Raw genomic sequence first — 27957 nt, 5'->3', positions numbered from 1 at the left:
GACCAAATTAACACAAGAAAAGTTATCAGTTGATAAATCGAACCGAAACAAATTGTGGATTATTTTAATGACATTGTTGTGCGTCATGCTATTATTCGTTGGTTGAATGAATAAATATGAGATTGCACGCACTAAATTAATAAAACCACTCTGGATAATCAATTGCTCCCCTTTTATCTCTCAATCCTACCCTCACTCAGCTATGAGCCTCTAAATGCTATGAGCCTCTACATTTAGAATCGATGCATTTTTCCACATTTCACTTCATCCAGTCCATTACCACCTTCATCTTCACTCCACAATGGCAAAATCAACCAACCAATAAATGGACGAAATCGAACTAGTGTGAATTGTGCCCGGCCCAAGTGAAACTGAGCATCCCCAAATAAACATGCCTCGGATCAAAGTCCACATCAAATCAAGTTCATGGAAAGACTAACAGCCAGTCAGCATTTCAATATTCTTTTGCGTCTCAACAATAGAAATTCCAGCAAAGAAACTTTCACAAAATTGCTCGACTGGCAGACAACCTAAGAATCTGAAGGAGTGGTATCCCACAAACAATGCAACCTCACAATCAATATTATAAGCACATAAAACCTAAAGTGGCTCCTAGTTGACGCCACAATCCAAATATCAGAGCTCAGATTCATAAGAGCACAAGCCCGAGCTCCGATGGTCTCAATGCACTTCTGATCCGATAATTGTAGAGATAATAATGAAGCTTACCATCACCTGGCCCAAATTTCAGTTCCTTCAAGAATGATTCATTTTGCATGACATCCAATGCATTGAAAACATCATAATCGTTGCGCTTTGCAACAATAAGAGCATCATTCATCAACTGTAGCAAAGGCGTCTTTGTCGAAACATTATAATAGGAATAAGCTGCTTTTAGAGACGAATAATTCTGATTGCCAAGGATAGTCGAGGGAAGAGTGTAAAAACTGCAGAAATCAGTGATTACATGAGTTTCTGGACTTTCAACCAGATAACTGTTCACAACATTCTCCTTTGGAAGAAGCCAGTGCTCCACGTCGTTTTCATCAAGATCAGGTGCAACAACAAACTGGCTCAAATAATCCCTAAGTAGCCGTGTAACTGCAGGAACATCATGGAGCTCCATTTTTCTGAACCCTGGGGTGACTGTTGACTCGGGTAACTTGTAAAGTTTGATTGTTCGACTCATTGTCATTCTTGCACCAAGTCTAGAGAACCCAACATCAATCAGCTTCTTCGGATTCAAAGATCTGTGCCAATATTGGCAAGTTGATATAGGCGTAGGGAGAACAACACCAGCAGTATAAGCTGCTTGCCATATATTCTCCAAGTGAACCCTCCTAGTCACCTCTTTGATCATAACAGGAGCAAGTCTCTTTGATCTAAGCTTCTTATGAACACATAGGAAATTAATCTCTGCCATGATAACAACATCATTACGAACCCGGATTCTAGAAGGAACACCAGTAATGAAGGCAACCAACTTCTTTGAACTTATGACCCGGACACCAATGTGCCAACTCCTGAAATAACCTGGAGGCCGTAGCGCCCAACGAAGAAATTCCTTTGAATAATTAAATCTGAACATGTTCTCATCATCCTCAACATAGTTATTTGTAAGAAGGTTATAGACCTCAGTGCACATCTCTTCTGAGTCTATATCACATGTGGTCCATTCATAGAGGTTGGGAAGTTTGTATGGTTCCTGTTTGACTTCAGATAACGGTATTGGGTCCTCAATTGAACCTTCAGGCAAACTGTTGTCCCCGAGGTCCTTGAATTGCCCGACAGGTTGGGTTTCCCAAAATTTATGTTTCTTTCCAACAGAGAAAGATTCTTGAACCTTTCGGGATAGAGAATCAAGTGTAAGGTCATTCTCAGAAGGTGCATTTCCATCAGGATTGGGGATTGGAGTGTCTTCAGGTGATCCAGAAGATGGGTTGCTATCAACCATTTTGAACTAGTTTTAAGAAGATAGCCTGAAAGACAAATAACTAAACCAATTCATTATTCAACAACATATTTCTTTTTCTTTTTGCGCCAATATACATCATAAAAAATAATCTTCACATAAGCTTGTTAACTGCTAACAAATATACATACTTTCAGTTACAACAAGTATATATTTGCTTAACTGGGATGACCAATGAGGATTTCATTTTCCTCTCTTTTTTCCAGTTTTGTAAAAACCTAAAAAACAACTAATATCATCCTAATTTAACCATACTGCACTGACTCAATGCTTCTTTGAAAAAAATAATAATTAAGTTAAACAAGCCAGGAATAACTATCTAAGTTACTTGAAACTAGTTTTCCATTTCCATTCTGTTTTCTCTTCTTTTTTTCTCACACTAAACACATCCGAGAAACAAAATTTCAATTTCTTTATATTATTCTCTTCTTAGCTCAATATTCCCACAAAACTTTCCTGGATCGATAGTGAACCTTGATTTTCCCCGAGTGCCCTTAATTTTCTCAGCAACCAAACATGTTGAGAGAGACAATGCATACAGAAAACAGAATGCCTGGACGATCTAAGCAGCAAAATGATCAGAAAATTCCCAATAATCACTACGAATTCAGCCACAATTATATAAACAATTTTAGCTTCTCATCTCTCTAAACCCATACCAAAACCAGAAAGCAGAGAAACAGAGATTAAACTATATAATTTTTATTTTATAAAAGGATGAACTGTTACCTGAAGTTTCTCTAATCACAGTAAAGTTTAGAGCCGATCTATCAGAGCTCCGTCTAGAGTTTCAAGAGAGAGAGGAGCTTTGGAGAAGTCGAAGAGGGTGTGTCATGGATGCTATAGAGTCGCTCGATCATATGCAATTTTAAACTAGACTGATGGGCAAATTTGTCATTGTGTACGCGTGCGTGTTGTTATTGATTGATTGATTGATTCGATTCGCTCCAAATTTTCATGGAAAATTTAGCTATAATTATACCTCAAAAAATGACCAAACAAAAAATAAAATAAAATAGAGAAGCAGACGGGAAGTGTTTCTTCCCAAAAGTGATTTTGGCTTACAAACGAGTCATAAGAACTTCCACCCACAAGTCTAAAAGAAGAAGCTATTCATGTGAATAATGTCACCGTTTATGGTTCCACTCATGAGGGCAAAGTCTAAAGTCTAAGACAATTACTATTCATTGTACTTTATTTTCTATTTTTTAATACTTTAAACCATTAATTTTGATAATTTTTTGTAATTAAATTTTCGGATAAAAAATATTGGATGTAGAAGAATTGTATGAAGATTTGTGTGAAAAATGAATAATGTAAGTAGAGAGTAAAAAATATTGGATGGAGAAGAGTTGTATGAAGATTTGGTGTGAAAAGTAAATAAAATGGTTAGGTATTTTATAGGGAAAAAATACATATTTTTTTGGTATTTTTAAAAAAATTTCAAATTTCCAAATTTTTTTGCAATTTTTAAGCCAAAAACGAGGACCGTCGGATTCTGGAAAAAGATCGGGCGTCCTGCCGCAACATGTGGCACAACGGTAAAAAATAATTGAATTTCATGCGTTGACGTCGATGACGTCTAAAAACTTAGGTTGAAGCCAGCGAACTTGCCATTGGGCTGCCGGTGGTGGGACCAATGATTGCGGGCTAGATGTCGACGTTGGAGGTGGTTTGGGCCAAGTCGGGGTCCTTTTGCCCGGTTTTTGGCTGCGGTGGAGTTGCTCTAAGTGATTATGAGTATTTATTTTTGTGCACAATGTTTTGTTGAAGAATATGAGTCTCACATTAGAAACTTAACTAAATAAAATACAAAATAGAATCATACTAATAATACCGAGGCCTTTTATGATAAAACCTTACACCTACTGGACTTTGTATGTGGTTAAGTTAGGAATAATATCGGTATTGTTAGTAGTAAGTCGTTGGCCCGTCTCTCTGAATTAACATGGTATCAGAGCAGGTTGATTGATTGGACTTGAATTGGGCCTCTACCCTTACCCAATATGTGGTGTTCACATGTTGGACTTGAATGTTTACTCCTAGCCTTTACCTAATATGTGGTGCTTACGTGTTGGGCTTGAATGATTGACTCCGATATGAACTTGGCTCCACGTGTGGCCCACTATGTGGTGGTCCCACGTGAGGGGGCGTGTTGAAGAATATGAGTACTACATTGGAAACTTGACTAAATAAAATACAAAATATAATGAATAATTATACTATTAATAGTACCAAGACCTTTTATGATAAAACTCCACACCTACTGGACTTTGTAGGTGGTTAAGTTAGGGACAATATCGGTGTTGTTATTAGTGGGCTGTTGGCCCGTCTCTCTAAATTGAACATGTTCTATGTTCAAATTCTTTTTTTTTCCCCCAAGATTTTATGTTGTGATTCTTCTTTTAATGAGGTTCTATAGTTGTTCCAAAAGATTACTACAAGTGAAAATGAAGATGTTCAAACTATATTTCCTAGTTAATAATTAGAGGAAACTACACTAGTCTCTATGGGAAATTTAGGGGTACATTCCTTTGCAGTAAGGTAAGACCCTCTTGCTAATCCTCCAATAGAATGTTGATCCAACAACACCACTAGACCCTCTAATTAGAGCTCAATAGATAAAACATGAAAGTGATCAAATCTTCAATATCCATTCCATAACAATAGATTTTTGGAGGATCTTGAGGAAAATGGAAAAAAGGCTTGAAACTAGGATGAGGAATATATGGTGAAAAAATAGTCTTATTGGGGTTAAAGTTCGGAAGGTAGTTTGAACACCAATTGTTTTTATTTTATTTTATAATATAAGCGATATTGGGAGAGATGTTTTCTCACACACACATTGTTAAGGTACCATAAGAGTTCGAACTTGAGACCACTAGTCTACAAGTCAATACCCTTTTTCACTAGACTATACCCTATTAGCCCACAAAATACCTTTTGGTTAACTAGTTTGCTAAGAAATCACAATTTAACATCATAAGGGTCACCTAGAACAAAACGAAGGCTATGCATTCTTGGAAACCCAATATAACAATAACCATGTAATCCAAAGTAGAAAATTGATTGCTATTTGGTGAAATTCGATAGTGAGGGGCGCCATATATGGATCATTTATGTTGACCTTCATGTTAGTCATTAGCCACAAGATTATTTCATCAAATATAAATGAAATTACTATTCAGATTAATCATATGGCTAATATAAAGGTCCATATTTATAATTCATAAATGACGCCCTTATTATAAAACAACTCTTCGGATTTGTTTGATGTTGGCATGATGATCTGGCTGAACATATGACAAGTTGGGCTGTCGAGTCAAATAAAACTGATAAAAAAAAAAACACATAATAATGGTGGCTGACTCTTATGATGCTTTGCACTTAGCCACAAACCACAAGGCACCAAAAAGCGCCGGCTTTTTCCTGTTTGCCACGTCGTTTGTCATACAAAAAAGGTTACAATCCATGTTGGATGTAAGTTTTCAAATTCCACTACGATTTAATGTTTATCTATAATACTTTGGTGGTTTGAATATCTCTCCTTCTACTTAATTATTGAGAATCCTTGGCCTTTCCTTTTTAATTTGGTCTTTTGCACTTCTAATTAAAAATATATGAATTTTTTTTAAAAAAAAATTATATTAAACAGAGTTAAAAACTGAGGAGGTTTTTTTTTTTTATAATAATTATTTTATTTTTTATAATATGGTGGAAATTATGTGACCCTAAATCAAATGATAATTAGAAAAATATAACATTTTATTTGTGCATTTTAGTTGAAGAAAAATTTATGTGAGCTCATCACATTGCACACGTTGTGAAATTTGACAAATAGTAGTAGGTTACACATTCATTATTAGGGGAAAATAAACTTCTATGCGACAACCTCAACAAAATTATATTCAACGGGTGGAGCCCTTTTTTTTTGTTTTTTATTTAAAAAGACTTTTTCTATCGAGAAATGTAATATTATATTAAATTCACACATACTACACGGATACTAGGACTTGAACCAATGACCTTGCCTAGAAGAGTAATTCTTGCAAACCACCATACTAGTGGATCATTTGCGGGGTGAAGCCACCTTAGACTACAGTGAGCCCTAGATTAGTCCAAATATTTAGAATAACAACAATTCAATCTTCATTTTAAAGAAGTTTAGTAGAAATTAGCCCACCCAATTTCATATTATATTAGCATGTCCTATTATAACAACTCCTTAAATGAAAAGAAGATTATAGCCCACACTAAAAAAAAATTAATGGCTCCTCCCATGTTTATATTTTTTATGCTTAGTTCTCTCATCATGTGACTAAAGATGTAAGAATATATATTGACATAAAAGATCAATGAGATCATTTTAAGAAAATTTATCTTATCTCACTATTATTATGAAGACGTGTTACACGGTCTATACTAGAAGTTTTGTTGCCTCTCTATCCTTAGATGATACCGATTGTCAAGATTATTATTAATCAATTTCAGGATGAATAATAATTTAAGAGAAAATTTGTGTCCAACAAGCAAAAGAATTGAAGAGAAAATCAACTAGCCATCCCCCATTTGAATAAAATAAATAAAATCCCACCGTCACCATGGCAAAGTTCAAGTGGTAGACTACTTGGAAAGTTTTCTTTACTTGTTGAATACACATTTCCGAGTGACCAAACGGGCCCCGGGAGCTGGTGGTAAGAGAGGAAGCCCAAGGGTATATATGGAATTTCAAGCGGGAAACACCAAAACCTAAAACCTAAAACAGAGTGAGAGTATAAACACAGCCTCTTTTTAACACTCGCCCACTTTCAAACTCCACGGCGCAGATCCGAGGAGTTTGGGAAACCCTAGCTCTCTTTTAGCAACCTACTATTCTTCTCTGTTTTTTCTCTCACTAGCGCTCATCAACATCATCAGGTCGCTTTCTCTTTCTCTCTGTCTCATACATGTTCATTCATATTCGTATATATGTGATGGGGGAATTTTAAGTTGATTGATTTTTGTGGATAAAGTCTTTGTTTTGTTAGTGAATTCGTATGTTTTTCTTTGCGTTCTGGATCTAGATCCATGTGCTTGATTTGTGTGCAATTTCTTATTTTTCTCTGTTACAGATGGATTTTAATGGTACTCTGTTTGGTTATCGAGAAATTAGGGGGAGACTATTTGTGGGTTTTATCGTTCTGGGGACCAATTTGAGCATGAAATTGAAGGATTCTTCAGTTTTCTCAGCAGCCCATCAGCGAGTGATCAATGTTTGTGTAGCTAGTTAGTGTGGAAAGTGACAGTTCATGTTGTTTCATTGTATGACTCTCTGTGGGGCTTTTATGTAATTGAAGGACAGCTAAATTTATGGTGAAATAGGTATTAGGATACTCTGTCCACAGTCTATATGTTTCCTTGGTCTCCTTGTTTCTATGTTGAAATGCAAGATTTTTTTTTTCCACGTGTTGGTGTAAAGAAATTGTGTTGTCTAGTAGTTGGGGGCGAAGAGTTTATGACTTAATGTTTTTCTTTTCTGACATCTAAAGAATTGTACTGTAATTTCCCGATTTGATTGTTAAAGCTGATTTCCTAATGTAATTATCGATTTGACCTTCTTATGCTTAGATGAAGAGGCTTATTATTTGTTACCTTTTGTCAAATTATTTCTGTGACATATGGTGGTGTTTGAACCTTGTTAAGATTTGGGGGAGTGGGCAAAGCGATGTATGTTTGCTTGTGGATTAATTCTCTCGATAGTTGATGGACACATGCCCTTTCAAACAGCTTCTCTAAAAAGTAGAACAAGAGTTAATGCTTGTTGTCCTACTTGTTTGGTTAGCAAGTTTGCCTCTTCTGTGACATATTCTGAATAAATGTTCTTTCAAGGCGTCTTGTTTGATATGGAAGTGCTTGAATCTTGTTGATATTTGGAGGAGTGGTCAAATCCTTGTCTGTTTGCTTGTGGGTTCATTCTCTGGATAGCAGAAGGACATTGGCCCATTAAAACTGCTTCTCCAAAAATTAAAACAGGAGTTAATGCTTGTCGTCCTTTTTGTTTGGTTAACAAGTTTGGCTCTTCTGTCACATTATTTTTAATTAGTATTCTTTCAAGCCATCTTTGGTAAGCCTTCGCAATTCCATATTTATTGTGGACAGAGTAATAAGTGCACATAATCTGGCTCCTTATTTTATTTGTATGACTGGATTCTAGGAGTCTTCAAGATAGTGTTCTTTTGGGTATTATGGAACCTTAAAGTTACAAATGGTTTTCTTTCAGCAGTCATGGCAGGTGTTGCACCCGAAGGATCACAGTTTGATGCAAAGCAATATGACACTAAAATGAGTGAATTGTAAGTTTCCTTTGTGAAGATAATAATCCAATGCGTATGATTAGATTTCACCTTGTACAATGTTTTGACAAGTTTATTTGTTGTAGGCTCTCAACTGATGGACAAGAGTTTTTCACATCATATGATGAGGTTTATGAAAGTTTTGATTCCATGGGGTTGCAAGAAAATCTTCTGAGGGGAATTTATGCTTACGGTAGGTATAGCTAAGTTCATTATGTGGTTGTCTTTTGTTTGATTCAATCATTTTCAATTGTGAAGTTGTCATAAGTCATGATAAATCCCAGTGGGGAAGGAATACATAGATATTATTTATAATATTCTGCTTTGCAACTTCTGAATTTTCATTATTACTTTTTGCAATAGGGAACGTGAATACCTTTTTTCTTTGTAGTTATATTCATCTATACATGTCCTATATGTTTCAAGTGTATAATTGTGTTTATCTTCTGAAGGTTTTGAGAAGCCTTCTGCAATTCAGCAAAGGGGTATTGTTCCATTCTGCAAAGGCCTCGATGTGATTCAACAGGCTCAGTCTGGAACCGGAAAAACTGCAACCTTCTGCTCTGGAATTTTGCAGCAACTTGATTATGCTGTGGTCCAGTGCCAGGCTTTGGTTTTGGCACCTACCAGGGAGTTGGCACAGCAGATTGAGAAGGTTATGCGAGCACTTGGTGACTATCTAGGCGTGAAGGTTCATGCCTGTGTAGGAGGGACAAGTGTTCGTGAGGATCAGCGCATTCTTCAAGCTGGTGTTCATGTTGTTGTTGGAACCCCTGGTCGTGTATTTGACATGTTGCGGAGGCAGTCTCTTCGTCCAGATTACATCAAGATGTTTGTGTTGGATGAGGCCGATGAAATGCTTTCTCGGGGTTTTAAGGATCAGGTTTGTTATTTGTATTGTGGTTTCGATATTCGTTTTACTTGCTTTGGCCATTTAGAGTTAGATGGCCTTTTATATTCATTATCCTAACTACTTGAATGTTTTGGTGGTCAGATCTATGACATTTTCCAGCTTCTGCCATCAAAAGTTCAGGTTGGGGTGTTCTCTGCTACAATGCCACCTGAAGCCCTTGAAATCACGAGGAAGTTTATGAACAAACCTGTGAGGATCTTGGTGAAGCGTGACGAGCTCACCCTTGAGGGTATCAAGCAATTTTATGTCAATGTTGATAAAGAAGAATGGAAGCTTGAGACACTTTGTGATCTGTATGAGACCCTGGCCATCACCCAGAGTGTCATTTTTGTTAATACAAGGCGAAAGGTGGACTGGCTTACTGACAAGATGAGAAGCCGTGACCACACTGTCTCAGCTACTCATGGTGACATGGACCAGAACACTCGTGACATTATCATGCGTGAATTCCGCTCTGGCTCGTCCCGTGTTCTCATAACCACTGATCTTTTGGCTCGTGGTATTGATGTGCAGCAGGTATCTCTTGTCATAAATTATGATTTGCCGACCCAACCAGAGAATTACCTTCATCGTATTGGACGAAGTGGAAGGTTTGGAAGGAAGGGTGTTGCCATTAACTTTGTGACCAGGGATGACGAGAGAATGCTCTATGACATTCAGAGGTTTTACAATGTGGTCATTGAGGAGCTGCCATCAAATGTCGCTGATCTGCTCTGAGGAGATGATTTTGTTTTGCTTTTCTTTTTGAGGCAGATTTTCATTATCCTGTTTTGAAAGTACTATTTTAATGTTTTTTTGTCATTTTGTTTTTTTCATCAATTTATGCTGTCAAACATATCTAACTGTTTAATGGTATGCGCCTTCTTGCTCAATTTCGTCGTATAAAAAAGACTTTTAGGATGTCTGTTTCATACTTTGGCTGTGCTTCTGGCTTTTTGTTATTTGGTTCAGTCGCAGTTTTCGTTGTACCTCTTCTTACCTTGAGAATTTAGTACACAAAAGAGGGGTTATTTTGCTCTTACCTTGACAATTTTGTCTATGTTAATGGTTGCATATATTTGCTTACGTAAAAGTTGCTAGTAATTTATTTATGAGATTTCTTCCATCTTTTATTTTCTTTTGTATTTTCAACCCTTTAACAACTCACCGATAGAAAAAAAAAAGGGAAAACTTAATCTTGATGGGAGGATTTTTGTTCTCCAAGAAAAAAGGAAAAGAAACTTGAACGCATAAGAGGGCTTTTACCTAAACCCAGGGCTGACCTTGACTTTTGGGTGGCCTTAGGCTAGAAATTAAAATGAGGCCTATTTCTCGTTCATTCTCCTGAATATAATAAACTAACATGAAAAAAAAAATATTATGTCATTAAATACAATTTGGATAAATAAATACGGCTCGAGTATTGGTCATATAATCACTGTCCCAATCTGTAAATAAACAAGAATAAGGATACAAATAATTTGCACTCTTTCATATTTCCTCGCTATATAATCTACTAACAAGAATTTTTGGATAAATAAAAGAATTTCTAGTCCCTATTGGCTTCTTTCATTGATTGCTACTTTTAGCAATTAAAATACTTTTTGGCAATTAAATGCTTAAATACATGCAATTGATGTTCGTATATTACATAATTTTCATTTGGACTCTTCAGACACACTTGTAATTAGATTTGGGGCCTCCAAATGCCAAACTATTGAAATTATTCTCCTCTAAAGTCATATTCTTCAACTTGGTATATCTATATATATAAAGCAAAATGCAAAAAATGGTGAAACATTCAAAATACCAGAAAATGCCATTGGTTAATTCAAACATTAAGAATTGAAATTTTACAAATTTATAAATAAACTCAATTTTAGACATGTATTTATAAAAAAACCCAAACGCTATTTAAACATAGAAACACACCCAAAATTAACCCCAAAGTCAACAATTGTATATTTTTTGGGTGTGTTTATAAATGGGTTTTGAGTGTGTGTAATGATGGGTTTTATGTGTGTTTATAAAGTGTTTTGGGTGTTGAGTTTTTTTATAATTTCAGCTCCCATTTTGGGTGTTTTAGTGAAACTCCCTTGAAATTATTAATTAAACGAGAATAATATGATAAATTCACTTTTTTTTTTATATTAAAAAAAATCAAATAATAGGTCATACTTTTACAGAACATAACTACCCATTTTATATTTTCTTAATTCTAAAAATAAAATTTATAAATAAATAATTCTTTAAATATATAAAAAAAAACCAATTGGCACATGCTCAAAGGGCTAGTATATAATAATATATATAATTTGGGGCCCTACAAATGCGAGACCTATGGCCATAGCCCTCCTTGCCCACCCTCAAGGCCGGTACTGCCTAATCCAACACTTTCAAACTTATATTCTGGTATAATTATATAGAAAACAAATTCAAACTTTGGCAAAAAAGAAAAAAGAAAAAAAGAAAGCAAATTCAAACCAATATCAGTGATAGAGGACAGTTGTGGAAGATAACCACAGGTATTTCTAAATTAGATTGAGTAAAACAAAATATGAAAATTTTGTAAGTGAGAAAAGAAGCTGGAGTTGAAAGAATTTAAAAATAATAATGGTATGTTTGGATGAGGAATTTAGACGAGGTATTTGGCCTTTCTTAAGATTTATAAATCCACATGGACCAAATGACTTGTTTGGTAAAGCCCAAATTCCTTTATGAAGTAACGCCTCACTATTATCGGTATTGCAACAACAATTCATTATATCCTTCCTACAGATTTTGGGAAAGCATCTTTTGATAAGCAACTTAAAAACTCCTCATTATCATGGATTTATATAATTCTTCCCAATTAGGAAAATACTTTCCTCTTTCTCTCGAAAAGGAACTCCTATTTTTGTGCAATCACAGTTTGACATGGTTAGAGATTTTTATTTATATATTTTTTATAATTATTTTTGCTATATGTGTTAAAATGTGATTTGCTAGAAGTAAAAATACCTTCCCCCAGGAGGGGAGGAGTCAGTGTCCTTGTTGAAATAGTATGAACTTCCAGTGTTTTACCAAATAGACAATTCCGATCACAATAGGAAATGCACCATTGCTTGGATATCAAGCAACCAAAAGGTTTTTGTTTCCTATATAAGTAAAGCAAAAGCTCCATCTCCCCCACACAAAATACCCTAAGTTTGAAATAAGAAGAAGAAAGATCGGTATACCAATAAGCTCTATCTAATATTTTCTTATTTTCTAATTACTGAACCAAGGAGATTACAGTACCACCGCACAGCAGTTATCAATGGAGAGGTCTGATCAAGAACAGACCTCCGGCACCACGGTTGTCTTGGCATCCCTCACTGGCTTAGCAATTGGAGGGTCACTTGTGGCCATGATGGGGTTCAGCATCTTGGCCTCAGTGGCACTAGTTTTGTTGACTGCCAACATCACCCTACTACTTTTTGCTGGCTTTGCGTTTGTTGGAGCAATTTCTGGGTTTGTTTTGGCTCTGGCCATGGCTCTCGCCAGTGTGCTTATGCTGGAGAGGATGCTCCAGAAGCGTGGAGGCACAAGCCTTTTGAGTTTTGGCAGTGAGACTGAGACTGAGACTGAGACTCTGGTGCCTCAGAGCGAGACTGAGACTCTGGAGCCTCAGACTGAGACAGTGAGCAAGGAACAAGTCCAGCATGAGAATAATGAACAGGGTAGGGCACAGAGTACCTTCTAGTTCTAATTAGCAAAGTCATTTACTGCATGTTGATGTTGATGGTTAATTAGCTATGGTAAATTTTAAAACTCTTGGGTTTTAGTTGTTTTTGGCGTCTTAGTAAGCAATTTCGAACATGACAATTAAGAATTCCTCAGTTTTCTCAGCAACCCATTAGCGGATGATTAATTTTTTGTTTATATTTTTATTTTCAATGCTAGTTATTATCTCTCTTTGTGGAGCTTTCTGTATCTGTGTTTTTGTTGGACTGCAATACTTCTATGTTTGAAACTATACTGTATAGAAAATCATGTTTAGCCATTTGAATGTTGAATTAAATTACTCATGGTTTTCTGTCTACAGATAATATGGTCGGTCTAGCTCCTGAAGAAGAAGAGGATTTCGCAACATTCGACGAGGTTTACCACGATTTTGAGTACATGGGATTGCAATATAATCTTCTGAAGGGCATTTTGGCTTATGGTAAGCATTTATGATTACATGGGCTTTGCTTTTTTGTATGATACAATGGCTTTCCCTTTTGAAGTTGTCATGATTTATCCTTGAAAACTAGGAATCCATTTATTTTTTGTTTGTTAATTTACTTTTTATCATTTAGTTTCAAATTTTTTTGTTTTTCCATTAGGCAACATTATCAAGTACTTTCTTTCAAAACAGAAAAGAAAATACTATTTCATCTTTACCTTTTGCCTTGATATTTCAAGTATATGATTCTGGTTTTGTTTGGAAGGTTTTGAGAAGCCTTCTGCAAGTCAGCAAAGGGGCATTGTTCCTTTCTGTGATGGCCTGGATGTGATTCAACAAGCTCAGCCTGGAACTGGAAAAAGAGCTACTTTCTGCTGCGGAATTTTGGAGAAACTTAATATTGATTTGGTCGAGTGCCAGGCTTTGGTTTTGGCCCCTACCAGGGCCTCGGCACTGAAGACTGAGAAAGTTATGCGAGCACTTGGCGACTATCTTGGGCTGAGGGTTTATGCTTGTGTCCGTGGCAGAACTCGTCATGAGGGTCAACGCATTCTTCACGCCGGTGTTCACGTTGTTGTTGGCACTCCTGATTGTGTATTTGAAATGTTGAGTAGCCAGAACCTTTACCCAGATCACATACATATGATTGTATTGGATGAGGCTGGTGAAATGCTTACCAGGAGCTTCAATGATGAGGTTAGTTATCATGAACTTCTTTTGCCAAACAGTGTGACATGTTATGTTGTTTTCGCATTGAATGTATGATCTAAATTGATAGAACGACAACATAACACACTACATTATATATGCAAGAGCCCTTGTTATGCATTAAGATTGTTAGTCTTTTCTTTCTCCCACTACTTTTTATGGGTTTGGATTATTATTTGACATGGTGTTTTGGTGCAGATCCTTCACATTTTCCAGCTTCTGCCATCACCAGTTCAGGTTGGGGTGTTCTCCGCTACAATGCCACCTGAAGCCCTTGAAGTCACAAGAAAGTTTATGACCAATACCAAACCTGTGAGGATCATAGTAGAGCATGATGAGCTCACCCTTGAGGGTATCAAGCAATTTTATGTCAATGTTGAGGAAGAAGAATGGAAGCTTGACACCGTTTGTGAGCTCCATAATTCCTTATCCACCTACCCAACTGTCATCTTTGTTGATACAACTCAAAAGGTGGAGTGGCTTACTGACAGGATGAGAAGCCTTGACTACACCGTCTCTGCTATCCACGTTGACACGGACCTGAACACTCGTGACACAATTCTGCTCGAATTTCGCACTGGCTCTTGCCCAGTTCTTATCACCACAGATCACTTGGCTCGGTGTATGGATGTGCAGCAAGCAAGTCTTGTAGTAAATTATGATTTGCCAAATCAACCAGAAAACTATCTTCATCGTATAGGACGAAGTGGAAGTTTCGGTAAGTAAAAGTGTTGTCATCAACTTTATGATTAGGGATGAAGAGAGAAAGGTGCTTGACATTCAGAGGTTTTACAAATTGGTCATTGAGGAGCTGCCTGCAGATTTTGCTCATCTCTTCTGAGCAGCTTATTCTGTTTTCAATCCCTTCCCTTTTCTTTTTGAAACTTTGAGGCAGAGTTTCTTATCCTTGTTTTGCAAGTTATATCTAAAACTTTATCTTCTTGCATTTTGTTTTTCACTCAATTAGTGGTGTAAAAGAATATCTAACTGTACTTCAATGGTTTTCTTACAGAAAGAAGGTGCTGTTTTGGATTGTTTTATATGTAAAGCTTGGTTTCATATGGTTGCTGTTTTGGAAGTTTTTGCCTAATTCTCAAATAAGTATTTTATGTTAAGGATTGGTTACGCACTTTTAATCTCGGCAGTTGGATTATATTTATTAAATGTGTTGGTAGTCTCTTAGATGCAATCCAATGGTTGAGATTAGAAGTATGTAATCAATCCTTAACTTAAATACTTATTGGACAATCTTAACTTAAATACTTTTGGACAATTTTTTTTTATTTTTAAATATATATATATATAAATTTATAAATTTATAAAAAAACTTATTATTTTGGATCATGAGACGTATATATTCTTTCATGTGATAGGATCAAACCCTCCAGCACCACAATCTTGAAAACTCACTGAAAAAAAAGCAAGGCCACCAGTTATGATCATGTTGACTTTTGTTGTCTAGCCAAATTTAAACTCTCACCAAATTCAACCTTCTCAAAGACAACTTATTTTCACATAATTAAAGTAATTAATTCTTATTTATTAGCAACTTGATAATCTGCTAGAGGTAGTAGCTACAGGAAGACATGATGTGGTTGCTATCTTTTTCCAATAATGCCAGAGACTACTTTCAAGCTCCCACAAACTATATACTTATTAACCTTTGAAAGAGGAGAATTAACTTCAGTTTAACACAACTAAATTTGAGCTCCAGCATAATAATTATGTGAGATTGCTTATTCTATATCTGTTCAAAATTTAAACACAAAATTTGCAAAGTCAACTGGGTGACTCTCTCCCCCGTCATGTTGTGAGAGATTTTCCTCCCAATTTTTGATGGGGTTTGCTTCTTCTCAATTTTGTGTTGGGTTTTGTTTCCCCCCGGTTCTTTTGGACTGGCTTTTAAAGATCCTATTTGCTGTGGAGGTAGAATAATTCTATGAGATCATATGGATGCTGGATGTGTTGTGATCTTCTTTGGCCAAGTGGATGTTGAGCAGTAAAGTCCTTTCACTTTTGGTGTTTCTGGTTCATGTTCATGCAGAATCTGCTATTCTCATAGCCTCTCTGTAACAATGGGGTTGTAAAGAGTTTTTTTAATCAGCTATCTGTCAACTTTGAGTGAGTTGAACTTGATTTTGTAATTGTTTTTACTCACTCTTACTAGATTTATTTTTTCTGAATTTATTATATGCAAGAACCTCCCTTTGAAGCGTGTTCTTCTTATACATCTCTTGTATTTATCCTCTTTATTATTGAAATTCTGCTTGTTCCAAAAAAAAATTGAAAAGTCAAGGCACGCCATTATTATAATTTATAACAATCTCTCTCTCTCTCTCTCTCTCTCTCTCTCGATACCAAATTTTTTATCCAACTTTAGCTGTTCCACGTGTGTACAAACCCAGTCAAACTTGGCAGGTAGCTTCGAATCCAATACAAATTACAACACAAGATGAATCAAATCTAAATTTCGAAAATTAAAAAAAGATTCAGATTTAATTACTACCATGATTTGATGAAAGTTGTTGACAATCTTTACTAACTCATAAAGGTGGCCAAATATAAAAGAATATAATGATTTCTCAAGAAATAAACAGTGATATATATATTTATGCATGATGTCAAATTAGGGTAGACAAGAATGGTTACACTGCATGTTATTGATTGTTGACACCTTAAATAAAAAAAAACAAGACCTTGAACTGTTCCAAAACTAGAATAAATAAATACATATTTTTTTTTGGGTCGAAAGAATAAATAAATACATTTAAACATAGACAAATAGATTTTTTACTAATTTTCACGTTCACACACAAAGAAAGAAAAGCAAACCCAACAAAAGAAAAGTCTTTGCCTCCTCATCCCCCATTGTCTTATTGCCATTCTTTGCATTGAAACCTTCGAACTCCTGTCTGCTCTGCTTCTTCTTCTTTCTTTTTTCTTCTTTTTTTACTTACCCCATGGAGGATTTCAGATCTAAGTCATGTAGAGATGGGAGGATGGAGGTTTACTATGGAGGCAAGGCAGCTCCAACAAGCATGCAGGATCTAAGGAGTTTCAGTACCAATTATGCAGGTTCTTGTGTTTCTCAGCCAAACAATCAGATGGTTAGGGATGTGAAGGTCAAGAAAGGGAAGAGCAGTTTGGGGTCCACCTCAAGGAGCTGGAGCTTAACTGATCCAGAGTTGCAAAGGAAGAAGAGGGTTGCTGGCTATAAGGTTTATACTGCAGAGGAGAAGATGAAAGGGTCTCTGAGGAAGAGCTTTAGGTGGATCAAGAACACCTACACCCAAGTAGTCTATGGCTGGAAATAATTGATTGGTACTTTGAAAAAGAAAAAGAAATTGAAAATTTTAAATAAATAAATCTTTTGGGTTTGTAGTCGGCTCATTAGTGTTTTTTGTTCTGTGCATTTGTGAAGTGAACCATGCATCTGTGTAAGAGTTTTGATTGCTAAAGAAATTTATTACATAAAAGAATCCAATATACTGATGCTTCATCTCTGTTAATTATAGCTCAAGAATTTCTTAAATCCTTCATTAGCTAAGCAAGAAACCTTGGTCTGTGAAATCAAATTTATATACCTCCTTATTCATTTTCCCAAGCCAGTGTGATTGTGATTTCTGTGATGGTTGTTCTTGGACTTCAAATTATTGAAGGTATGTTTTGATAATGGTAAATCCTTTTTCATTGTAAAAAGATTAAAATACCCAATGAAGTATTTTTATGTGGAGATTTCCTTCACTTAGGCCACTCTGTTGAGTAACTGCCCTCCTCTCTCTCTTTTCTTTTTGAGCTTTTCATGGTTTGAGGGAGGTGCTTATGCTGAAATGTGGATCGTGGAACGCTAATGCAGATGGTAGTTTCGTTCGATTTGGTATCTGGAGTCTGGATTATGAATGGACGGTTCCAAAAGGCATGATGCTGTTAAGATGCAGTCAATCTGTGATCCAAATGTGTCCTGAGACTGAGTCTAAATACAGTTTTTATATGCCTAAATATGTATATGTTTTGATGAGATTTAGATCCAATCTGATGTGATATGTTGTGGCTCTAGATGTGATCCAGATCACATCTTGATCGTACTGTGAAGTGAACCATAGCATAAACATCTAAAACAAAAGTAGACACAACTCAATCACATCCACACACATCTAGACACCATCAAGACACATTTTAATCACATCTAATTGCATCTGGACCTTAAAGGTGTTTAGGATATACCCAGAAATTGTAAGAAGAAACTAGCATAAAGAACTTCATGCTCCGTCACTTGGGAGTTTGAGTTGGGTTAAGCGGAGTTCAAATTGCAGATATAAATTGTTTGGAATCCAATCTGAGTACCAATTTACAGTGCCACACAACTCTCTTTCTTTAAGCATGCATCTCTCAGAAGAAAGACGGTTGAATGCTTCATATTTGGTGAAGACATATATATGGATATGAAACCTAATGAATTGCCATTAGAAATTAACTTCTCACGTGTAACCTGAAAAGTACATCTTTGTGTGCATAGTCATTTAAAAGTCACTCTTTACAAGACAGAACCAAGTAAAAGAAGTGCCTGTTGAATGTTCAAAGTAGAGAAGGATTTGACTATTTGTGGGAGCAGAACTTACAGTGAACAAGTGGTTCTTATGATCCTCTTAATCATCAAATGAATGAAAAAAAACTGAACAAGCTTCATCCTACAATCGTCTCACTCCGCCTCTTTGCTCAAATTCTAATCCGAGTTTTGCAAGACCTATTTTCCCATGAAAGATGCTCAACAATTCAGTACTTTCTCTTGATAGTTGATCAAAAACCTGTCCAAGAAAAACTTCTTACTCTTCATCAGGATGGTATTTAAAGAAAATTCTTCCTGTACTATTAAGCCTTTCAACACTTAGAACAACACCTAGGAATGATCCACTTCTCTAAACCATGAGATAGAACACCTGCATTTCCAGCCACATCTGGAGGCTATTTGAAGTTCATAAACAAGGGACTCTTTCTAAATGCCAACAAGAAATTATCTTCAGTCCAACCACACTTCCTATAATTTTTTTTTCCCATTTTGATGCATCCATCATGGACATCACATGTGGTGCTTTCAAGAACGCTGCAGATGAAGGTCGGAACGCCATGCTCATGACCTTGTCGGACATCACAACAGGATAACAGGTCACCCACACAAGAAGATTGAGGATTCTGGCACTCCCAAGTGCTCTGAGAACTAAAATATTGGGAGCAACATTGCCTGTTACTTTGTCCATCAATATCTTTTTCGGAGTTCTAAAAAAATGAGCGATCTTCTCATCGAGGAGAATTACTTTGTCCCTATGTTAGCTCCCTCTCTCTTTTATTATCCTCATCTTTGATAAATTGGGTTCACTTGTCATTAATTTATAGTTAACCACAAGAAAAGAACAGAAAAAATGGAGAAATTTTTGGGATGTATTAAATTTGTACTTGGTGTAAATTTTGCAACGTTAAGAATTCCAACATAACAAAATGGAAAACTGGGGAGAAATCACATGGAACTAACAAAACCAAAGAAAAGAAGCAAAAACCAAGAACCATATAAAAAGTAAAGATGTTTAAACACAATCCAAGAAAAGAACCCTTCCATCGATTGGTTGGTGGATTTCTTTTGTTGTTGAAAGATGAAAAGTCTGTGGTGGCCAACTTCGAAGCTAAATCAGACATACATATGTGAAGAATCTAGCCTCACTTGTCAGGTGATACCACCAGAATTGACAAGGGCAAGTTTCCCTTTCATCAAGCCCTTATTTTGAAAAATAAAAATAAAAGAAGGAATTATCTAATATAGAATCTCAGAGTATAATGAGAATGCCATTAGAAATTAATACCTTCCAAATCACTTTCAAAAAAAATACATCGTTCTGCATAGCTGTATGAGAATCATTATTTACAAAACAGAACATAAAAAAAGATATTCTATTGTAATGTTCGAAGCAGAGCAAGATCTAACTCTTTGTGGCAGTAGAACTTACAATAAATAAGTAGTTCTTATCATCCAGTTAATCATATATTTAAGTACAAAACTAACAAGCTTTGTCTTTCAATTGGTTCACTCCACTACATTCCTAAAATCCAAAGCCGAGTGTTCCACAATACCAATTTTCCCTTGAAAGATGTGCAGTAATTCAGGTACTTGCTCTTGATATCTGATCACAAACCTATCCAAGAAGTACTTTTCGGGAATCATAATGGTACATACAAAAAATTCTCCTTTACGATCAAGCCCTTCAACAGCAGAACTCTAATAACTGAACACCTAGGTATGATCCTCTTCTCCAAACTATAAGTTAGAACACTTGGATTTCGAGCCACATCTGCTGGTTGCCAACCCATCATAAGAAAATCCATTTTACTCGAAAACTTCTTACATGATAAGCTCATAAAAAAGGGATTCTTTCTAAACGCCAATGAGAAATCATCTTCAGTCCAACCGCACTTCTTATATACTTCCGTCTTTTGATCCCATGTTAATGCATCCGTCAGACTAATCACATGGAGTGCTTTCATGAATGTCGCAGATGAAGGGGCGAATCCCATACCTGTGACCTTGTTGATATTTTCCTTGAACTTCTCAGTATCAAGGGACACTACAAAAGGATGACAAGTCACCCACAGAGAAATTGAGGCTTGTGGCACTTCAAGTGCTCTCAGAACTGAAATATTGGGAACCATATTGATTAGTTTGCTCGACATCACCCAATATGAGCTCCTAAGAAAAAGAGCAACCTTTTCATCGACAAGAAGTAAACTTTTGATAATATCATAACACGGTATGATAGTTCTCTCCAGGCTGTTTTTCAATATTATATTTGGGTTGGAATAGAGGACCCCAAAGGCCAGTGCCTGAAAGGCCAACAGAACTGAGAAACTCAAGTTTGGGCACAACGGTCTTCTCAGCATTGGCTGAGAGCAGCTTTGGGCGTTTCCTAACAAGTTGGGAGATGTGGTCATCAGAGAATCCATGGTTTCTTAGAACATTAAGAACTGAGTCTGGTCCTCCTCGGTTATCAAACTGTACACCTCTTGGCAGCAGAGAGAGCCAGTTTTGGGGACAATCCACATGAGTTTATAAGGTATGAAACTGTAAAAGAGATTACTTTTTCTTGTAGCTTATCATTTCCAGAAACTAATGATGATTTTGATGAATATAAGCTGAAAAAAATAGGTTCTTTTTGAAAGAAATGCAAATGGGTCAATGAACCACCAACATTCTACAGCTTGGAAGCAGTAATTGCAATCTTTGACAAGAATTAGAACCAAGCATAATTGCAGTGGACACAGAAAAGATCAGACAAAAGCGCAGTACTTTCAGTGAACGAGAAGGGACTCACCAAAGACCAATGGTCTCTATGCTCAGCTTCGACCGCCAGCAATTAACTGTTCCAAGAACTGATTACTTCCGACGCCAATTTGGGGTTTAGGGTTTGCTCCTCCGCTTATCAAAGAACAGAACTGACATAACGGGCCGGTGGGAGATGCTGCAAATTCATGCATTTACTCTCATTTTTTACATGTGGGTTTCAGTTGTAGGGCATTTGAGTCTTTTACGTGAGTTTATGACTATTTTTAAAAGTTTTTTAAAAAATTGACATTTATAAACATAAGGGGCAAATTTTGACTTTTTTATTTTTTATAAAAACTCAATGACAAGTAGCTCATTATTTTTGTTTGTAAAACTTTATGTATTTGGACGATATTTTGAATCCAATAACTATTGGCTTAATTATGTATACATGCCACATTTATCTCAGATTACCACCGTGGTGAAAACGCGTCTCAAAGTACCCCAACGTATAAATAACCGTCTCAATTTACCCCATCCGTCAAATTTTTGACGGTCCGTTACGAACAGGGCCCTACTTCGTTTTAACCTTTAAGTTTCGAATAAGGGTTTCTCAGTTTGTAACAAAGGGGAAATTGGGTTTAGGGTTCATTGGAGAAGAGGGTTGTTGTCAAAATCTGAGGGTTCCTTCGATTTTGGGAGAAATTGGAGAAGAAATCATTCTTTGTAAAACTCTGAGGTGGAGTTTGAAATTGGAAGATTGTGGAGTAGAAGATTTGGGATGATGGAAACAGGAGAGAAGCAAGGAGAAGGAGGGCATAGCCAATGGTGTCATTGTGGGAAGTTAGCACGGATGCAGACTTCTTGGACCAGTTCAAACCCAGGGCGAAGATTTCTAGTCTGCCCAAAGTCAAAGGTAAGCATGTTTAAGATAAAATTTTCAGTCATTATTTTGGGCATCACAAATTGATAGAGTTGTTAGTGATGAAATTGTGTGATTGATGAAATTTTCAGTCATTTTACCACCCAAATTTTCAGTCATTGTTCTTGGTTGATACAGGGAATGGGAGAAAAATGATGTAGGTTTTTTCAGTGGTTTGATGCAGAAATGTGTGAGCGTTCAAAATCGTTGATACTTGGTTTGCTGAGGAAGATTGATAGGGTGGAGAAGGAAAATACAAATATTCGAGCAAAGTCAAAAATATTGTGGGCTGCTATGTTGCTTTCGTGGTTGGTGGTGTTTGCCATGAAGATGAATTAGACACTTTGGTAGTAGTTCATTGGGCATTGTAATTTGATACCTGATGTTAATGTAATGTAAGGCATTTTGGCAGTAGTTAAGCATTTTGGCAGTAGTTAAGCACTTTGGCAGTAGTTTAATGGGCAAATTTAATTTGAGAACAAATGCTAATCTAATGTAAGACACTTTGGCAGTGTAATGTAATGTCATTTGGTGTAATGTAATGTAATGCTAGTTAAGTTTACTGGATATGTAATTTGTTTAGGGGTTACAAATGGTGACATGAATGGTAAGCTGTTTAGAGGTTACAAATGGTGACATGAATGTAATGCTAGTTAGTTAAGTAATGTAATGCTAGTTAAGTTTGATATGTGATATGAATGGTAAATTGAATGGTAATTTCTTGATGAATGTAGAAGAAGATAACCAAAATTCAGTTTTCCCTAAAAAAGCAGGACCTGCCTTCTTTGCCAAAGTTTATGGTGGATATGTAGCTTTTGGTAACATGCCAAAGTTTACTGGAATCTGGAAAGCAAGAGGCAAAGCCCAAAACTAGCAAAAGCACCTGTCATTATAAGCACAAACCAAAACAGAACAGGTTCCAAAGCAGAACACAAACCAAAACAGTTCCAACCATAATAGTCTTATGAATATATGCACAAACCAAAACAGGTTCCAAAACAGATTCCAACCATAACAACCTTAGGAAATATGCACAAACCAAAACAGGTTCCAAAACAGATTCCAACCATAACAACCTTAGGAAATATGCACAAACCAAAATAGGTTCCAAAATTGGTTCCAACCATAACATACATTAAATATTCAGGTTCCAAAACAAGTCCAACCATAACATACATCAAATATTCAAACCATAACATACATCAAATACTTAGGTTCCAAAACAGGTCCAACCATAACAGGTTCCAAACATAACAACCAACAACCATTAAAGTCTTCCACAACATTCAAGGATGAAAAAAAGGATCTTTGACAAAATGGCTCATCTGTTGATCTTTCATCCTCTTCCGACGTTGTTGTACTCGAGATAATTTGGCAGGTTCAGGTGTTTGAGATGGCTGGGATTGAAAAGCATTAGCTGCTTCAGATGGTTGGGATAGAGAAGCAGCAGCTACTTGAGATGCCTGGGATTGAGAAGGCCCTTGGGAAGTGCTTGAGTGTTTCCTTTGCCTTAATTGCATACTCTGTTGTCCGCCACTTTGGTCTCCACCATCTCTCCTTCTTACCTAAAACAAATAATAATTAGAAGTTTCCATGATATAAAATTTTGATGAGTGAAAACATAGTTGAAACTGTGGCACTTACTGCAAGTTTGTCCTTGGCAATGTTCCTCTTCCTAGTAGGCTTTATGTTGGGATTTCTAGGTTCCTAATAACCAAAGTCATCAAGTCAGAAACCAAATCAAATACATTTAAATGTAAAGCAATAATTCTAAAAACCACATACCTTACAACTACTTCGATTATGCCCTTCTCCACCGCAATTGGCACACTTTAAAGGGATGTCATACCTAGGAAGCTTATATGGATTAGAAGGAAGTTTAGGTTCTTCAACAGCTTGTTTTCTTGTCTTCTTAGGCCTACCAGGCTGCTTGTGGTATTTCGGAGGGAGTAATGGAGGTAAATTAACCTTCATCCACTGATCTTGGCTAGTCATAGGCATAATCATTGGTTGATAGGCTCTCAAATAAGCCTCTTTCTTGTACACTGCATCACAAAAGTCCTCTGGATTCCCATGAAACCAACTTATTGCAGCACATGCATGCAAACATGGTATTCCATTCAAATCCCAAGCATGGCATGAACAAGAGTGGCCATTCAAATCAACAGCAAAGGTGCGGCCACTATGGTGCATTACTTCAAACTGATTCTGTCCAGCAGCCTTAGGAATGCACCACTGAGCTTTTGCTTTGTTTTTCTCTAATATCTTTCTAATTCTTGGCCCAACTTGTCCATGTCATTTCTCACAGAGAACCCTTCTTCCCGCCATCAACAACATTATATACAACCGAATTCTTTCTAGCATAGTCAGAATAGGCTTGTCTCGGGCATCCATTATGCTACGGTTGAATGCCTCACATAGATTGTTCATAAGCATGTCACACTTGGAATCACTCTTGAAATATGCCCTACTCCAATGCCTAGGATCTTTCTCCATGAGCCAATCATGTGCAGGTTTAGACAACTGCAACATATTTGTCATCTCTGCATGAAACCATGGTATTGTGGCTCTAGCAATTGCTTCCATTTGATGTTTCAAGGCAAGACCTCTATGTTCCAAATAGAAATTCCTATATAGATGTTTCAAACAATGTCTATGCTCTGCTGAGGGAATAGAGCATCCACAGCATCTATTAACCCTTTTTGTTTGTCAGTCATAAATACATAACCATGGCTATTTGTAATATTGAGATCACCACTCAATAATTCTAAAAACCACAGCCATGTTGAATTGCTCTCAATCTCTACATATGCATAGGCAAGTGGAAACATTCCGTTGTTTGCATCAACTCCCATTGCAGAAAGCACTTGCCCAGGGTGAGGCCCTTTGACATGACACCCATCCAAGCAAACCACAGGCCTACAACCATCTAAAAACCCCTTCTTGCAGGCTGCAAGACAGATGTAAATTCTTTGAAACCGTGGCCTATCACCTTCCATTTCAGATTTAATGATAATCTTCCCACATTCCTGGTTCTTAACTCATGACAATATTCCTACAATACTTCATATTGTTTGTCAGAAGACCCTCTACAATGTCAACTGCCATGGCTCTTTCTCTGTACAGTTGCTCTAGATGGTCTGTAACCATAGTCTTGGTGAACTTGCTCTACAAAAGAAGAAGCAGTCCAATTTGGATTGAGCCTTAACGCCTGAATATCTTTCACCAACCAACCAGCAGTAGCATGTATATTTTTAGTCCCCTTGCTACAAACATGTGTAGGATTAAAGGTTTTCACTGCAGGTAAGTGCTACCACTAACACTTGAAGCATGGATAACAAAAGGACAGCCCTCTTCACATACTGCTCTTATTTTGTTACGGTCATTATGCATAAAAATCAACTCCTTTCCACAATTAATGGAGTATATCCTCACAGCTTTTCTAAACAACTCGGCAGTTGCAAACCTTTAACCTATTTTGAAACTTGGGCTTCCCATATCAATTTCAGGTCTGAAATCTTCACCTTTTGGCATCCTATTCTTCTTCCTTCTTACTTCACCCACTGCATCATCTTCACTTTGTGAACTATTTGGGCAGGTAAGTGTATGTGACTCTTCTCCATTGTCTGACTCATCATTTTGCTCTGCATTAGGATCATTGTCAAAAATACTATGATCCACATAACCTTCAAACCACTTATCATCATTCTTCAATAATTCAATCTCTTCATCACTCTGTGCATAGTCACTGTCTTCAAAGTCCGGATCACTGCTATCATCATTCTCGAACAAGAATATTCTTTATCACTGCTATCATTCCCCTTGGCTTGAAGTTAAGCTCACTACCTTCAAGTACAAAACTACGACTCTGCTATTGCTTTTAGGTACCATGCTCATACAAGCTAAAAGTGTACTATCAGATATTATTTGAATGAGTCTGCTAGTTCCAAACTCTTCACCATAAAAACTCACATCATACCCATCGTCATATCCCAAATCTTTAGCCATTCCAAATAGCTCTAACATGGACATATAGTCAACCTCACAGTAATCAAACCAACTGACTTCACCACCTAAATAAGACCACTGACTGTCCTTTCTATTTTTCACTAGTTTACCTCCATGGAAAAACTTAAATGTGACAACCTCATCAGCATCTTTATCTGCGTAACAGGAACATTCACTTAACAAATGGAAAAAAACACACAAAGAGAAAAGAAGGACCACACAAAGGATAATACAAGGAACACCCAAGGACCACATAAGGTATATTGGGGCCAGCACAGAATAAAAAAATATATGAAAGAACAAAAAATTTCCAGCAACACACCACACTAGGAACATGCAAGGACCACACAATGATCACACCAGAACCAGCAGAGTCAAAAAGTATACAAAAAACAAAAACAAAATCCTAACAACAGTTCAATGCACATGCCAAAATCAAGAAAATCGAGTAACAATGGGTCCACTTACATATGGGTTGACAACCTCCAGATTCTCTAAGCACCACCATCTTCGCACCTTCTAGCCTTTAAGTCTAACGCCAACGAATGATTTCTTCTCCAATTTCTCCCAAAATCGAAGGAACCCTCAGATTTTGACAACAACCCTCTTCTCCAATGAACCCTAAACCCAATTTCCCTTTGTTACAAACGAGAAACCCTTATTCGAATTAAAGGTTAAAACGAAGTGGGGCCCACTATTCGTAACGGACCGTCAAAAAATTTGTGGATGGGGTAAATTGAGACGGTTATTTATACGTTGGGGTACTTTGAGACGTTTTCACCAGTGGTAATCGAGAAAACTTAAAAGCGTGTACATAATTAAGCCATAACTATTTATAACTAAAAATTAGACCAGTACCGCCAGGCAGACTTGGTTGCAATTTGGCACCTGTCAAGAAAACAGGAACCAAAAAAAAAAAAAAAAGTTTTAATTACATAATACTCTTTGTTTGGATTTTTAAGTGATTGGTTATTTGTGTGATAATTGTAATCGAATCTTTCGACTTTTATCAATTATATTTCTGTTGTTTTAAAAGAGAAGTTTTAGTTACCTTAATTTTAATTTCGTTGCCAATGCCATGATTCAGTCACACATTATCCACAAGCGTGTATCGTTTTCTGGGACAGCACAATACCTTTAAATTAGGTGCAACTTTTTGCAAAAGTCTTGTATGAATTTCCGATTAGGTGAAACCACCGCCAGCTGTATACCGATTACGCAAATTTTCAGATGATTAATGATCTCTAATTCTGAATGAAGACGGGAGTTACAATCAATGAGGAGAGTATGGATCAAATTTATGACTTCCACAAGTATTGGGGTTCCTAGGCCCTCAGAAAATAAAGGCTCAGATCATCCGCGTTTCTTTTTCTGACGGCAACTTCGCAGAAACACAACAATAAAAACCAAAACGAAACAAAAATTGAAATTGATTGATCTTGGAGATCCTTGAAACGATGACAATCTCATGTATATAAGTTTCATTCTTGCCATTCTCATCTACCAAAGGCTCAATTGGAATCTGTAAATTTATCAACAAATCCACAATGTTTATAAAAAGTAGTATCTAAACCAAAAATTCTCCCCAATTCCCCCAACTCACCCAAAAAACCAAAAAAATTAAAAAT

At 36.6% G+C, this 27957-nt stretch overlaps 2 protein-coding genes, 1 long non-coding RNA gene and 4 pseudogenes across 10 annotated transcripts; 4 read left to right on the top strand and 3 right to left on the bottom strand.

Moving 5' to 3' along the window:
* Nucleotides 1-7: 7 nt before the first annotated feature.
* On the bottom strand, nt 8-2859 carry LOC103327670 (glycylpeptide N-tetradecanoyltransferase 1 pseudogene; annotated as a pseudogene). 2 transcript variants are annotated; one of them, XR_016126338.1, is made up of 2 exons: nt 2702-2859; nt 8-1979 (listed from the first exon to the last, which is right to left on the bottom strand). The product of XR_016126338.1 is annotated as a glycylpeptide N-tetradecanoyltransferase 1 pseudogene, transcript variant X1 (transcript). The 2 variants fall into 2 exon arrangements; XR_016126339.1 differs by having other exon boundaries at nt 8-1994; nt 2702-2847.
* A 3865-nt stretch (nt 2860-6724) lies between these two features.
* On the top strand, nt 6725-10089 carry LOC103327671 (eukaryotic initiation factor 4A-11). Of its 4 annotated transcripts, none has more exons than XM_089051011.1 (6): nt 6761-6889; nt 7084-7333; nt 8232-8304; nt 8391-8497; nt 8757-9187; nt 9299-10089. In XM_089051011.1, exons 3-6 carry the CDS (start codon nt 8237-8239, stop codon nt 9932-9934), a joined length of 1242 nt encoding a protein of 413 aa, XP_088907137.1. In that variant the 5' UTR covers nt 6761-6889; nt 7084-7333; nt 8232-8236; the 3' UTR covers nt 9935-10089. The 4 variants fall into 4 exon arrangements, with proteins under 4 accessions (XP_008228255.1, XP_008228256.1, XP_088907137.1 ...); XM_089051012.1 differs by having other exon boundaries at nt 6782-6889; nt 7125-7333; XM_008230033.3 differs by lacking the exon at nt 7084-7333 and having other exon boundaries at nt 6725-6889; nt 8235-8304.
* Nucleotides 10090-12397: 2308 nt separating this feature from the next.
* Nucleotides 12398-15243, top strand: LOC103327793 (eukaryotic initiation factor 4A-7-like; annotated as a pseudogene). Its single transcript, XR_016126096.1, has 4 exons — nt 12398-12897; nt 13263-13382; nt 13651-14081; nt 14292-15243. The product of XR_016126096.1 is annotated as a eukaryotic initiation factor 4A-7-like (transcript).
* Nucleotides 15244-16916: 1673 nt separating this feature from the next.
* Nucleotides 16917-17579, top strand: LOC103327672 (uncharacterized). The gene has a single exon (XM_008230035.3). The coding sequence runs from the start codon at nt 17054-17056 to the stop codon at nt 17405-17407; it is 354 nt and encodes a 117-aa protein (XP_008228257.1). The 5' UTR covers nt 16917-17053; the 3' UTR covers nt 17408-17579.
* Nucleotides 17580-19926: 2347 nt separating this feature from the next.
* On the bottom strand, nt 19927-21621 carry LOC148917949 (uncharacterized; annotated as a pseudogene).
* A 381-nt stretch (nt 21622-22002) lies between these two features.
* On the top strand, nt 22003-22883 carry LOC148917948 (uncharacterized). Its single transcript, XR_016126259.1, has 2 exons — nt 22003-22315; nt 22460-22883. It is a non-coding gene; the product is annotated as an uncharacterized LOC148917948 (long non-coding RNA).
* A 606-nt stretch (nt 22884-23489) lies between these two features.
* LOC103335948 (uncharacterized) lies at nt 23490-27874 on the bottom strand (annotated as a pseudogene). Its single transcript, XR_016126337.1, has 4 exons — nt 27381-27874; nt 24107-25410; nt 23966-24028; nt 23490-23886 (listed from the first exon to the last, which is right to left on the bottom strand). The product of XR_016126337.1 is annotated as an uncharacterized LOC103335948 (transcript).
* Between the last annotated feature and the right edge of the window lie 83 nt (nt 27875-27957).

The sequence above is a fragment of the Prunus mume genome, linkage group LG4, assembly GCF_029339155.1.
Source record: "Prunus mume cultivar Tortuosa linkage group LG4, ASM2933915v1, whole genome shotgun sequence".
Classification (NCBI taxonomy): Eukaryota; Viridiplantae; Streptophyta; class Magnoliopsida; order Rosales; family Rosaceae; genus Prunus; species Prunus mume.
This window is presented reverse-complemented; position numbering and strand designations above follow the sequence as displayed.

What these genes read in the sequence shown, in the direction of transcription:
- LOC103327671 (XM_008230033.3), top strand. Translation starts at nt 8,237, where the DNA reads ATGGCAGGTGTTGCACCCGAAGGATCACAGTTTGATGCAAAGCAATAT. An exon ending in GACACTAAAATGAGTGAATT is followed by an intron (nt 8,305 to 8,390) that starts GTAAGTTTCCTT and finishes TATTTGTTGTAG; the next exon opens with GCTCTCAACTGATGGACAAG. An exon ending in GAGGGGAATTTATGCTTACG is followed by an intron (nt 8,498 to 8,756) that starts GTAGGTATAGCT and finishes TATCTTCTGAAG; the next exon opens with GTTTTGAGAAGCCTTCTGCA.
- LOC103327672 (XM_008230035.3), top strand. Translation starts at nt 17,054, where the DNA reads ATGGAGGATTTCAGATCTAAGTCATGTAGAGATGGGAGGATGGAGGTT.